This window comes from Pyrus communis, chromosome 13 (genome assembly GCF_963583255.1).
Source record: "Pyrus communis chromosome 13, drPyrComm1.1, whole genome shotgun sequence".
Taxonomy (NCBI): domain Eukaryota; kingdom Viridiplantae; phylum Streptophyta; class Magnoliopsida; order Rosales; family Rosaceae; genus Pyrus; species Pyrus communis.
The window spans coordinates 8,605,996-8,619,462 of record NC_084815.1 but is presented as its reverse complement, the minus strand read 5'-3'; the positions used below and the strand labels follow the sequence as shown (position 1 = coordinate 8,619,462).

The window sequence follows — 13,467 nt, the reverse complement described above, 5'->3', positions numbered from 1 at the left end:
ACATCGACTCATATTTCAGTTAACTGTAAATATCGAAAAGTGATTTCAAAGATCTGAATCATTCATCTTCTTACATCCACCAGATGATCATGTTTTCAAAAATGAAATTTAAAAAATGAAATTCAGTAAGAAGAATAAAGCGAAATGACAATCGACGGTTAAATATAAATTTAAGGTTTATAGATTATGGTGTTGGATTTCGAAGCTGACCCCTTCACGAAAGTTGTAAAGCTTGTCACTATGAGTGATTAGGTATTTTTTTTTTTTTACATTTTTTTACACTTCTACAATAATTATTATTAATTTTGCCCTCAAATCAAAAACACTCTTCATGAGGGTTTGGAGGATTTTAAAAATCTAAACGATAATATAAGTGTAACCATTATCTACTCGTGGAGGAATAATGATGAATCATGAGTGTTTATATATTCTTTCACATTTTTCATACTTGTATGTATGTCTTCTTAGTTCTTACCTATATAAATACTATACTAGTTTATTTTAATTTTGGACAACAACATGTTAAGTAAAATTTATCCTAGTAATGATAATAAAGAACTCTCATAATAAAAATAAATAATGACTAAAACTTTTTTTTTTTCTAACTTATATAGAATAATAATACAAAACTATATAGTTAATATAGAATATATTGTATATATTAATATGGCTATTGTATTTTATAATAAATCTTTTGGTAATTAAACTTTAAAATTATCAAAATAATTTTTTTTTTAACGGTAAAAACGGGTTATCCACGTGTTACCCACGTGTATTCCCGTTATTAACGGGTTCTTAACGGATTATCCGATAATGGCCCGATTAGTTATTGTGTTGACCCGAAATCCGTTATTTTCATGTCGTTTTCATGTCGTGTCAGAAACTACCGGGTCAAAAACCCTAGCACTACAGCAATAAGCTGAACACATTTAGGAAGCATTAAACAATAAGCAATGCAATTCAATTCAGTTCAAGCATGGCAACGTGTTTATATATATATATATATATATATATATGTATATCTCTCTCTCTCTCTCTCTAAGGTCTATATATGCAAGTACAAGCTTTCTCTCTATCTCTCTCTCTCTCTCTCACAGGTCTATATATGCAAGTACAAGCTTTCTCTCACTTGGCAGTATGTGCTCGTCCCACTTGCTCTTTAGGGTACGTATACACTCACTAACTCATTTTTTGATCGGTTAATGCTAAGAAGATCAACTATTTAAATTAAATTTTATAAATTATATGGCATGATTGTTGATGATTAGATTATTACTCAAGTATTGATTAACGTGCTTATTTCCTATTGGTGACACATCACATGATTTGTAAATTTGGTTTAAAAAATTAGTCTACCTAGCATTTCTCTGATTGATTTGGTGCTGCATCATTGCTTATGCTAGTTGTTTCCTTTCACATTTCTAGTGTCGAAGTGTTAGGATCAGTCACAAACGTAGCATGTGTATGTGCGATTGCTCCCCGTTCATATTTTTTGAATCTCATAACTAAGAATGATTAGGATCAAGTTGGAATAGGATTCTCTCCCCTCCTATTTTCATCCCCCCTCACATTTTACTTTTTGTCTCTATAAAAAAACAATATAAGATGTTGATAAGGTTTAACCGTAGTCGTTCAAATAGAAGAGAAAGGGAAGGGGAGAGAGATTTGGAGGGGAGAGAATCCTTCTCCGATCAAGCCATGCACATGTGCGACTAATCGTGTCATATTCCTTGACATGTTTGATGACACATCTCCATCACATACATACCAATAATACATTCCAAGCATCTCTTGTAAAGTGACAACATATCATGGAAAATACTTGTAGTATTAAGTATTGTATATATATTTGCAAGGGTGTGTTGATGGAAGTAGGATTTGGTAGAATCCCACCATCAAATATCATGTGTTTGTTTTGTTTATGTTACCAAATGGAGAAGCAAAGGCAGCTTTATTCTCGTTTTGTCTTTGTTTGTTACCAGTGTAGTTACCATTTCCCTTTCCCATCTACGAATTTGGGTGACTTATTTGATTCAAAATTATCATCATCTGTTACGTATTAACTACTTCTAACCAGGTGCATGTGAGCTTTGATATAAAAATAGCAGTTTCCTTTTTATTCTTGTATTACTGATAAATGCATAGACCCACACACGCACACATATATAAACACTATTCAAAACAGTAAATTTGATTTGTGACTGGTAGACCACCTTAATTTGACCGTTGCTTTTAAATAGAGTAACATATCCATTCACGCATATAAAATAAATAAGAGAGAGAGAGAGAGAGAGAGAGAGAGAGAGAGAGAGAGTTGCAAATTAACACGAGGACATGGGAACCTATATTAGGATCTAAACCACCATCGTTAAGGACTCTTTTAGGGCTATAACGGAATTTAAGAATAAATATGAACAAATATTGTCTTCAGTGGGAGACTTCTTACAGTATAATTCTTAAATTTGATGTTTATATAACCGTAAGAAAAAAGAACTAAAAACAAAACAAGGGCATTTCTAAGGTGTGCATCTTGTGTGCGGACGAGAATCTAACAGCTTTAAGCTGACAAGCTCAAGCATAGAACCGGATATTTGAGACCTAATCTATTTCATACTATTTTTTTGTTCACTAGGTGTGTTCTTCTTGGAGAGAGAGGGAGAGTTGAGGGTTTATTCACCCCTCAATGAGGGAATGAGAGGCAGAGAGGGAGTTGGTGGAGCTGGTGTAAGGAGTCAAATTGAGGTGGATTGAAGCTCTATTTTGATCGTGCCCTGGTAATCTGATACCTTTTATTTTTCTGGTTCATTGGGTGTTCTTTTGTTAGATAAAGAATGAGAGCTCAAGATTGTCTTCGCAGGAAAGAGAGGCAGAGAAAGGGAGTTCGTGAATAGTGTGAGTGCTCGATTTTAGGTGGATTGAAACTTAGTTTGGATTGAAGTTGACAATGATTGTAACATCCCACATCGCCCAGGGGAGCGATCCTTAAATGTATATTCCCATCCCTACTTAGCACGAGGCCTTTTGGGAGCTTACTGGCTTCGGGTTCCGTAGGAACTCCGAAGTTAAGCGAGAGGGGGCTAGAGCAATCCCATGATGGGTGACCCACTGGGAAGTTGCTCGTGAGTTCCCAAAAACAAAACCGTGAGGGAATGGTAAGCCCAAAGCGGACAATATCGTGCTACGGTGGTGGAGCGGGCCCGGGAAGTGATCCGCCCCGGGCCGGGATGTGACAATGATGGTTTGTCCACAAGCTCTGAAGAAATCCAGATTGTGATGCTCAAGTTTATGCCATCAGTTTATCTAAATCCCACGTCTACGAAGACGTGTGAAGAAACCGTGGTCATAGCGTTGTTGCCATCTCATTCATGTTTCAAGAAATTTAGAGCTTTTGCATTCATTTCTTCCACAAAGTCTAACTTAAGCATCTGAAGGTTTTTGGCTCACAACACACTGATATGGCAAGGTTTTACTTATATTGTTATTTCTTAACTTCAAGTTGCAACAATACTAGAGTAATTATACGTTTGTGTGAAATTCGTTTCCCGTTGCGGATATGAAAAAATAATATCGATTGTTCTTTTATGCAAAAAAAGAAGGATTTAAGTTGACTGAATTATTGCCACTTAGTACTATAATCTAGTGATATTCTTCTTCACTTGTAAGTGAGAGGTCTTAGGTTCGGTTCTCACCAAAGGCAAACTTAAACCATATTATTGCTAGCCCATTATGAGACTAAGCCATCCTCAACCCCCCCTCCCTCTCTTAGTATAAATAGTATTGTTTGTTAAAAAAAAAGTTGACTAAATTATTGGAACAAGAAAAAGAGCTTTTATCACAAATGATCCCTTAAATTGACCCATACATCAAGATGGTCCCTTAAATGAAAAATCGATCAATGCAGTTCCTGAAAAGGGTAAATTGTCATTTGACACCCTGAAGTATTAGACTTGCTGAAATTGACCCCCTGAACTATAATTAACCCACTAAATTATTTGAATAAGTCAATTAACCCCTTGTCCTTAGATTTTGTCCACTATTCTGTCAAATTCAACGGCAAAATAGTCTTTTTATTATCAATTCTTACATGTTACTTATAACCACCAATAAAATTATGACATGTTGACATGTGAAATGGTCTGTTGCAAACGTTTGGTTTCTTTATGTTTCTTATTATGCTATAAGTTTTTGAATTATTCTGTATCCACGTGTCATTATTTAATTGGTGGTTATAACTGACAGGTAAGAATTGATGATAAAAATATTAATTTGCCCTTGAATTTGATGGAATAGTGGACGGAATCTACGATAAGGGATTAATTGGCTGATTTTAAACAGTTCAGGGGGTTAATTTACCAAAAAAAATAGTTCAGGGGGTCAATTTCAACTAGGGTATTAGTTTAGGGGGTCAAACCGTAGTTTACCCTCCTGAAAATAAGTGTTGCAAATGAATATGGTCATTCCATTACAATTCTGTAAAAAAAATTGTTATACATTGATGTAACACATAAATGAGTCCCACAAGATATTACGGGTTTTTATCACAAATGGTCTATGAAATTAAAAAATCGATCAATGTAGTCCTAGAAATAAGTGTCACAAATAAATATGATCGTTTCGTCATAATTTTATCAAAAATTTTGTTATGTGCTGATGTGGGTTTAATAATTAATTAAAAAAGTTGTCAAAATCCTTTTTGTACGATGGAATTACCTCAAGGCTGAGCTCGCCATTTTCCGCATCACCAACATCACTGGGGGAGCACCCAACAAGCTCTCCAAGATTAAGGATGTGTGGCTGTCAATTGCCTAATGTTAATAGTAATGTCACAGAATTCATTGCTAATCCAAGCCATCACCAAAGGTGGTCTCGATTGGTCTAATTCGGTGAAAGGTATAAAGATGGGTGTGTTGACAATTTTTTTTTTTAGAGAATAGACAACAAATGTTACCAAAGAAGGACATAGAGAAGTATGGGTTGGGATCGATGTGATTGTGGGACTGGGTTTCTGGGTTGACAACTTTTTTAATTAATTATTAAACATGTTTCTAGCTTATTTTTAATTTAATTAGACTTGCAAGACTCATTTATGTTCACATCTGTACATAAAAGAATATTTGACAGAATTGTAACAGAAAGACCACGTTGATTTGAGTATTTGAGACACTTATTTCTAGGATTACATTGATCGATTTTCAATTTCAAATGCCATCTTGATGGTGGAGATCAATTTTAAGGACCATTTGTGATAAGAAAATGATTATGGAGCCCATTATGTGCCACATTAACACATAACATAATTTTTGACATAATTGTGGCAGAATGACCACATTGATTTGAGACACCCATTTTTAGGAACTACATTGATCGATTTTTAATTTTAAGAGTCATCTTAATAGTGTAGGTCAATTTCAAAGACTATTTGTGAAATTAAAATATTAAAAAAAAAAAAAAAAAACAAATTCGGATGCAGTTCACAACCCTACACAGCGCCACACTCTATCAACTCTCTCTATTGCATTTAAACCCCGCCTAAACCCCATCTTAGATCCTTAATCCCCTCTCTCTCTCTCTCTCTCTCTTTCTCTCTCTGTCTCTCTCTCTCCTTCTCTCCTTCTCTCCTTCCTGACTTACTGACACTGCAAGGTATCATCCCTAATTCCCTATAGAGGAATAGAATAGAATAGAAGAAAAGAGTAGTAAATTAAAACTCTCTCTCTCTCTCTGTGCAGCTTTCTGTTCCTGTAATTTAGGGCGTCGTATGAGCCTGGCACCACCAGATCTTTTCTTCCCCAATTTCAATGGCCAGCACTACTACTCACATTAGCAACGGCGAACACGAACCGCCGACGAAGCCCCCCGCATTCACCTCCTCCGCTTCCTTCAGGGCTCGCAAGAAGACCAATTATTCCGCCGGAATCTCCCGTGCCGCCTCCGATGTCGATGACATCGTCACTCTCATGCACGGCTCCGATCCAGTCCGTGTTGAGCTCAACCGCCTCGAAAATGACCTCCGAGGTATGCATCTCTTCTCTCCATTTTCCCGGAAAATTTGAACTCAGCATTTTTTTCATCTCATCGAATTCAAATTCGTTTCATCTTTTGGATAAATGAATGGATTTCTTCCGTGCTAAATTTCGAAGTTTGCATTTGCTAGCTAAGGAGAAAGGATAAATCAAATTTAATTATATTCCTAAAAATACATTTCTTGATTTTAATTAAATTTCCTTTCATGTAGTATATAATAATTGATTAAATTCTGTATCAAAAACAAAAACTGATGGAATGGAAGTGGAATTACACAGATAAAGACAGGGAGTTGGGAGATGCTGTGGCGGAAATTAAGTCTTTAAGAAATTCAGAGCGCCTTAAAGAAAAGGCGGTTGAAGAGGTACTCTATTTATTTTGTGCTCCCACTTATCAGTAATTTCATCGCATTTTTCTTCTTTCGTCATTAGCGATCGGATTCTTTGTTTTTTTTTTTTTTTTTTTTTTTTTTTTTAATTTTATTTTATACCAGTTTGCATAATCAAAGAAAGGAATATTACTGTTGCTTAGTGGTATATTCAACACATACTAGAATATATGAATGAGACAGATTTTCAGACAACTAACTCGTTCGTAAGTTGTTTCTTCTAAGTTCTTACTAACAATGTTTGTAGTTTGTACATGTTCTGTTGATGAAACGGTAATTTTGGACTTAATCAATCTATGCTTAAGAGATTATGAAGGAATGGGAGACCATAAAAGTATTGTTATATAAAAACTGTATTCTAGTTCTTTTTAACTAGTGCAAATTATTTAGTATGTGTATGTCGTTTGTGTTAAGTGGGACTTCATTCTGACCGACTGGTTCTGAGTCTGGTTACTGTAATTGTGCAATGTTGTTCGATATCCATAAACATGAATATGTGTGTAAGTTGGATTTCTGTGCAAAAAATATGAGATGTGATAGTCTTCGATGCTAATCTTAAGTCTATTTATGGTTAAAAGTTGAAATCTTCAGTCTGCAATTTTATCTAGCGTTTATTGGTTTTTACCTTTGTCAACTTTTCTGGAAGTATTGCTGTTTGACTAATGTTATTTTTCTGTTCTAACATTGTGTTATCTGCCATTTAGTACTACGGTCTAGTGGTATTCCTCTTCACTTGCAAGTGAGATATCTTAAGTTCGATTCTTGCCAAAGGAGAATTTGAACCACATTATTGCTAACCTATTATGAGACTATTAGCCCACTCCCCCAACCCCTTAGTATAGATAATATCGTTTGTTCAAAAAAAAAAAAAAAAAAAAAAAACATTGTGTTATCTAGAACTTTCAAGGTAATGTGTACTTAACATTGTGGATGGATGTTTTTGAGCCTCTAATGTTTGTCTTTTGATGTAACTTTCGTTTGTTGCAACTTATCTATGCTTTATTTCTTTAAATGGTGATCATGACAACATATTATTCAGCCCGCTTCACTAGACAAACCTGTGGATGACTAGAACACCTGCCTTTTGCTACATATACATGGCCTAAACTTTCTAGTTAAAAACCTATAGTTTTAGTTTTAGCCACAGTGATAAAAATGTGAGTATAAAAGAACCTGAAATGTAATAGGTTTAATGTATTTTCTACTGACAGTGAGTAGTTAATTTTGAAAATATCCCTGCATATCCACTTGGAGGAGATATTATTCATAAAAATTTAATAAAAGAACTCCTTTACTGCATAATCTTAGTCTTTTTGTTAATCTCAGTTTTGTTCTGTTCAATATTTATTGATGTCTTCTTCTCAATGATATGATTATAGATTACAAAACTATCAAAATTCTTCATCTTGTTAAGGAACAATTTTTTAGATGCAGACTAGAACGAACAGTGAGTGAGATGTCCACGAGAATCAGGTTACGAGAATGAAACTAATAAAAATCTAACGTAGCTACAAAGCAAAACTTAATCAGCAACTTTATCTTAAAGCTGCTTTTCAATCTAGGAAAGATATCAAGATTATTAAAAATCATGTTAAATTTTATTTGTCAATATCTTACTCTTTTCAATAACCATTGTCTGGGATTGACCAGCAAGTTTTATTTGATGCTTGATGAGATCCAGTAGTTAGCGAGGTCTTTTATCTGTCAACAATATATGGAGTCCTGAATTTTTTTAGAAGATATTTTGAGAGATCAATTAATAGTATAAGTTATTGTAGTATTTACTCTCTTTAATGATACTGAATCATGGTACGGAGAAAAGTTGAGGTTCGTTTTATGTCGATGAGAGAAAGCTTTGAGTTCTTTTTTCTTTTTCGATAAGGAGAAAATTTCAAGTTCAATTAAAAATGGGAATTTCTGATAATTTTTTTTGTTGGTTAATAATTTCAGTTGACAGATGAACTTAACAAAGTGGATGAAAAGCTTAAAGCAACTGAAGCTCTTTTGGAAAGCAAGGTAATAATTGTAGTTTCCTTTGCTGCCTGATTGTATTGTCTTCTGTAACCAACATTGAACTTTTCTGCTTGCAATATACTGAGTACACTATGATTTGCAGAATCTTGAGATTAAGAAAATAAATGATGAGAAAAAAGCAGCTTTGGCTGCGCAATTTGCAGCAGAAGCCACACTTCGAAGAGTTCACGCTGCACAGAAAGATGATGAAATGCCACCCATTGAAGCCATCATTGCTCCACTGGAGGCAGAGCTTAAGCTTGCTAGGCAGGAGGTATACTTCCGTTCTGCAATATGACCCCTTTAATTTTGTTTTAAAGACAGATAGGGTTGAATTCCTGTCAGTTTTGAGTGTCTATTTTTGCTTCCATATTTGGTTTGTACATGTGAGGTATAGAGTGTTCATTACGTATTTGGTTTCTATATTGTTAATTGATCTATTGACTCCTTTGTTTACAAGGATTAATAATTAAAACGAGCTATATTTTTTTATACTTCTGGATGTATTGTTTTTTTAGGTAACCAAGTTGCAGGATGACAACAGAGCACTTGATCGGCTTACTAAATCCAAAGAGGCTGCTCTGCTTGACACCGAGAGAACTGTTCAGATTGCTTTGGCAAAAGCATCCTTGGTTGACGATCTGCAAAACAAAAACCAAGAGCTAATGAAACAGATTGAAATATGCCAGGTTTGTATGGTGTTCAGAGTTTTCCTGCTGCATGCAATTTGTGTGATCGAGGGAATGTACCAGGGGTGTTTACTACTGTTGGACACCATTTTACATAATATGAATTTATCCATTATCAGGAGGAGAACAAGATACTTGACAAAATGCACAGACAGAAGGTAGCTGAGGTTGAGAAGCTGACACAAACTGTTCGAGAACTTGAGGAGGCTGTTTTAGCTGGTGGAGCTGCTGCCAATGCTGTGCGTGATTACCAGCGGAAAGTGCAGGAGATGAATGTAATAACCATTTCTTGGAACTCCAGTACTTGCTTATCACTTTGTAGTTGTTCTGAGTCTGTCACAAATGCAAACTTCCTCTAACATTCAAGCTTGCGTAGGAGGAGAAAAAACTATTGGAGCGGGAGGTGGCTCGTGCAAAGGTCTCTGCAAATCGGGTTGCCACTGTTGTTGCAAATGACTGGAAAGACTCCAGTGACAAACTCATGCCCGTAAAGCAATGGCTTGAAGAAAGGAAATTTTTTCAGGCATGTTATGACTTCAATACGTAACCTCATGATCTTTGCCTACAATTCCTTTAATTTACACAAATAGTCATTTGGTTTCATCATCACAAATTGCATCCTTAACCCAAGGGGTTGTCCTTATGATGGGGGGGGCTTAGGTGCTTCATGAAGCATTATCTCAAGTATGAATCCCGCCACAACCTCTTCGATATCCATCCACAAGGATTTAACAGGGTAATTGCTGCGTCATGTTGGATGAGGCAACTGCATACCTGCATAGGGATTAGCAATTAACATATGAAACATATGATTCATTACCCAAAAAGAAAAGAATGAATTGGAAATTTTTTTCATTGAATCTTTTTTAATATTCAAGTGTTAATGATCATCTTAGTATTCATGTGCATGTTAACCCAAGAGGTTTAATATATAGAACTATCACCTCATACCATAGATGACCTGCAATGATTATTGTTGACCTTTTGCTAAGATGCATGGTGATAGAGAAGCATAAATTACCAGGAAAGGGGAAAAAAAGCCAAGACTCTTTCGGGTGTATAGTTTGGGCTTCGGTTTCTTCAGATTTAAAGGATTTACCTTGTTTAGTTCTTTGGTTTAGGGGGACTTTCCCGTTGTCTTGGTTGGTTGTTTTTGTTTTCATTGTGGACTTCTTGTCCACTTGTGTATCAATCTGGATTCTGGATATATATGTGTGTGTGCACATGCTGGTATTCTAAGATGGTTTATTTTCCTTCAAAAGATGGGGAGAAAAGTGAAAACAAATAATGAACAGTTAGTTGAGATCTAAATTGACTTCCTTTTTTTGTTGTTGTAGGGAGAAATGCAACAGCTTAGAGACAAACTGGCTGTAGCTGAGCGTACTGCAAAGGCAGAAGCACAATTGAAGGTATGCTAACTATTTGAGTTTGGTCTGTGCTTACACTCTCATCTGTAATGTGTTAAATCCTTTTCATAATAGTTGATTATTTATTGATTTCTTAGGAAAAATACCAATTGAGATTTAAGGTTTTGGAGGATAAGTTAAAAGCATCTAATGGTAAATCGCGTGCGGCTCCAGATGCAAAAATCATAAGCAACAGGCCTTCAAGGCGTCAGTCTCTTGGTGGAGCTGAGAACATTTCTAAATCGTCCTCTAATGGCTATCTATCTAGGACAAAATCAAACTTACAATCTGGTTTCAACCGTTCCAACAGTGCCACTGCAATATTGAAACAAGCCACAGTTTCATCTAGATCGTTTGATGGTGGTAGTAGATTGCTAGACAGAGATAAGCTAATCCCAGGTGCAACCGGGAAAGACTGCATGCCTAACAGTGCCCATGATCAGACTTGTATGAATGAGGTAGTAGGTAGACATGAGGAGAGCTCAAATGGAACTTTGGCTGAACAGTCCAGGAGAGAACATGAGGATTATGTTTCTGGAGTACTGTATGATATGTTACAGAAAGAGGTCGTATCTTTGAGGAAAGCTTGCCATGAGAAAGATCAAACCCTCAAAGACAAGGATGATGCAATTGAGGTTAGATAGTAGGATATATCTCGTTAATTTTGCAACCACTTCCCACTTTTGTGTTTTTCTTAATTTGTTTCTGGTGTAGATGTTGGCAAAGAAGGTGGATACACTTAACAAAGCAATGGAGGTCGAGGCCAAAAAGATGCGGAGAGAAGTAGCTGCAATGGAAAAAGAAGTCTCTTCTATGCGTGTCACTAAGGAGCATGATCAGCGGACACGGCGCTTAAGTGCTCCCCGGGGGGCAGTAAATAGTTCTCATACACTTTCTTCAAGGTAAGTAGTCGTGTACAATCTATAATGGCCTAACAATGATGCAATAGTTGGTGCAGCGAGTCTGTCGTTCCTGTTCATGATCAGTTCTTGGACGGCATAAAATGAAACAAAAAATGCATGGTGCCTCAAGTTGATTGAAAACTTTTAGATACCACCAGTCGAAAAATATTAATCCACCTGACCAAAGGTTTTGCTTCTTTCAGAAATGCGCACAGGTCATAGGTACATGGCCATGACAGAATCACCACATCATGGACGCTTCTGTGATTCTTCAGCACTGCAGTCACTAGAATGTATGGTTTTGTCATGATTTTCCTCTCCCGTCTCCATCTATTTAAGTTGTCTTGGCCGCCGGGTAGGCAATTTGTAAAGAACTGACTTCAGGTTTTTCAGGTCAACCTGCCTTGTATATTTCTTTTCTACTAATATTTCCTGGAAATACCAACTTTGGAAAAAAGTTTCAAAAGAGATGAGGTTTTGTTAGAATCTTCTTTCAAGGATACTGAAGGCAACATAAAACTCGTGTATGCCTAATGCCTTCAAAAATCAGACCCAAGGGATCGGTTTACTAGAAAGTGAGCAAATGTTTGAAATTTTCAATTCGAGTTCAAACGCTCACGGATGCATTTCTTGGGGCCATGGGCTCAACTTTGACACACGCTTTCATTTGGGAGCCAAACGTATGTTTTCGCCTCGTGGTACTCTTGAATGTTTGGTGATCGTCTTCAAATGTTTGCGTGGAAGACGAATTAAGTTGGCTGATTGAGTTCTCTCTGAAGGATTTGGTAAATTAATTGGAATTTCACATTAAAGTCCTTTAGTTGTTTTTTTAGCATTAGGGTGAGGCTTGGTGCAACGGAAAGGTTGCTCTTTTATAACCAAAAAGTACGGGTTTGAGTTGTGAAAAAAAAACCTATTTGCAAAGTAAGAGTAAGCTTGCGTACGATAGATGTTCCCTTCTGACACTCACAAAACGGGGAATCTTGTTGGTTAGGAGTTGCCCTTTAGTTGTTTTTTTAACTTGAGTGATGTTCTAATATAATCTAATCAACTACTTTGGGAAATCCCTCGTTTATGAGTTGGGTAACAAGGATGGAATCTGGATCAGGAAATGATGAGGAGGAAATATTTGTTTTCTTTTCTTTATTACACTAATAATGAGGGAAACTGTTTGAACTCGGAACGCAGTGTCACACCTCAAATGCATGATCCATAAAGTATTGGAATATGACACGTGTATGCAGGTGTGAGTCATTTTAAAACTGTAAAATTTATAGCCAATGCTCTACATACCCGATTCCACAATTGATTATCATTCTCCGAATGTTGGAATTCATTCCGGTGATAAAACGTCTATCTTTTCGTTGAGGAGTGTTGATTGATGTGATATAAAATAACATACAAATTAAACCCTATAATTGTAGTATGTGTAAGTAGGGATCGTTCCACACCGGGGATTAGAAAGGATGCTAATCTACACAATTTAAACTCTAAAACACTAAACTAGACTCAAAAACAGAAAACTAGACTCTAACAACTCAAGATAAGCTAAACAGACTCAAAACACACAAACTAAGTTAAATTGACTCAAAATAGGTACTAGAAAGTGATTTGGATGAAAATTAAACTAAAAAAACTCAAAATACTAAATGGGGACAGATCCTGATGAATTTAAACTAAACTAACACAAATAAGAATTAAGGGGGTATTTGGAAGAATTTTAGACTTAAAACAAACAAACTTGCAGAAACAAAGTAAAAGGGTACGAATTTGGGTGAGTGAATGGGTGAAAGGCTAGCTAGATGGTCCTTCTCCACACATGACACTATGCAACATAAATCGATTTCCAGTTATTATTCCTTTAAACAATGAATGACAATGCCCCAAATTAATCGTGAGAAGCACAAATTAACTTTCAAATTTTCCTAAATTCATTGAATTGGACTCAGCGACGCAATCAAATTATTCTTATCAAGTTTCCTATATGAACTGCATGATAGAGATACATATCAAAGATCATTAAGTTCTATGAAAATCATAAGCAT

The 13,467-nt window shown here is 35.9% G+C and overlaps 1 protein-coding gene across 1 annotated transcript; it reads left to right on the top strand.

The window, feature by feature from the left end:
• The first annotated feature begins 5,585 nt into the window (after nucleotides 1-5,585).
• LOC137713271 (microtubule-associated protein 70-2-like) lies at nucleotides 5,586-11,992 on the top strand. Its single transcript, XM_068452559.1, has 12 exons — nucleotides 5,586-5,643; nucleotides 5,730-6,015; nucleotides 6,303-6,388; nucleotides 8,363-8,428; nucleotides 8,529-8,699; nucleotides 8,944-9,114; nucleotides 9,234-9,389; nucleotides 9,491-9,637; nucleotides 10,452-10,523; nucleotides 10,619-11,155; nucleotides 11,235-11,422; nucleotides 11,626-11,992. The coding sequence occupies exons 2-12, from the start codon at nucleotides 5,799-5,801 to the stop codon at nucleotides 11,642-11,644; spliced, it is 1,830 nt and encodes a 609-aa protein (XP_068308660.1). The 5' UTR covers nucleotides 5,586-5,643; nucleotides 5,730-5,798; the 3' UTR covers nucleotides 11,645-11,992.
• The last annotated feature ends 1,475 nt before the right edge of the window (nucleotides 11,993-13,467 follow it).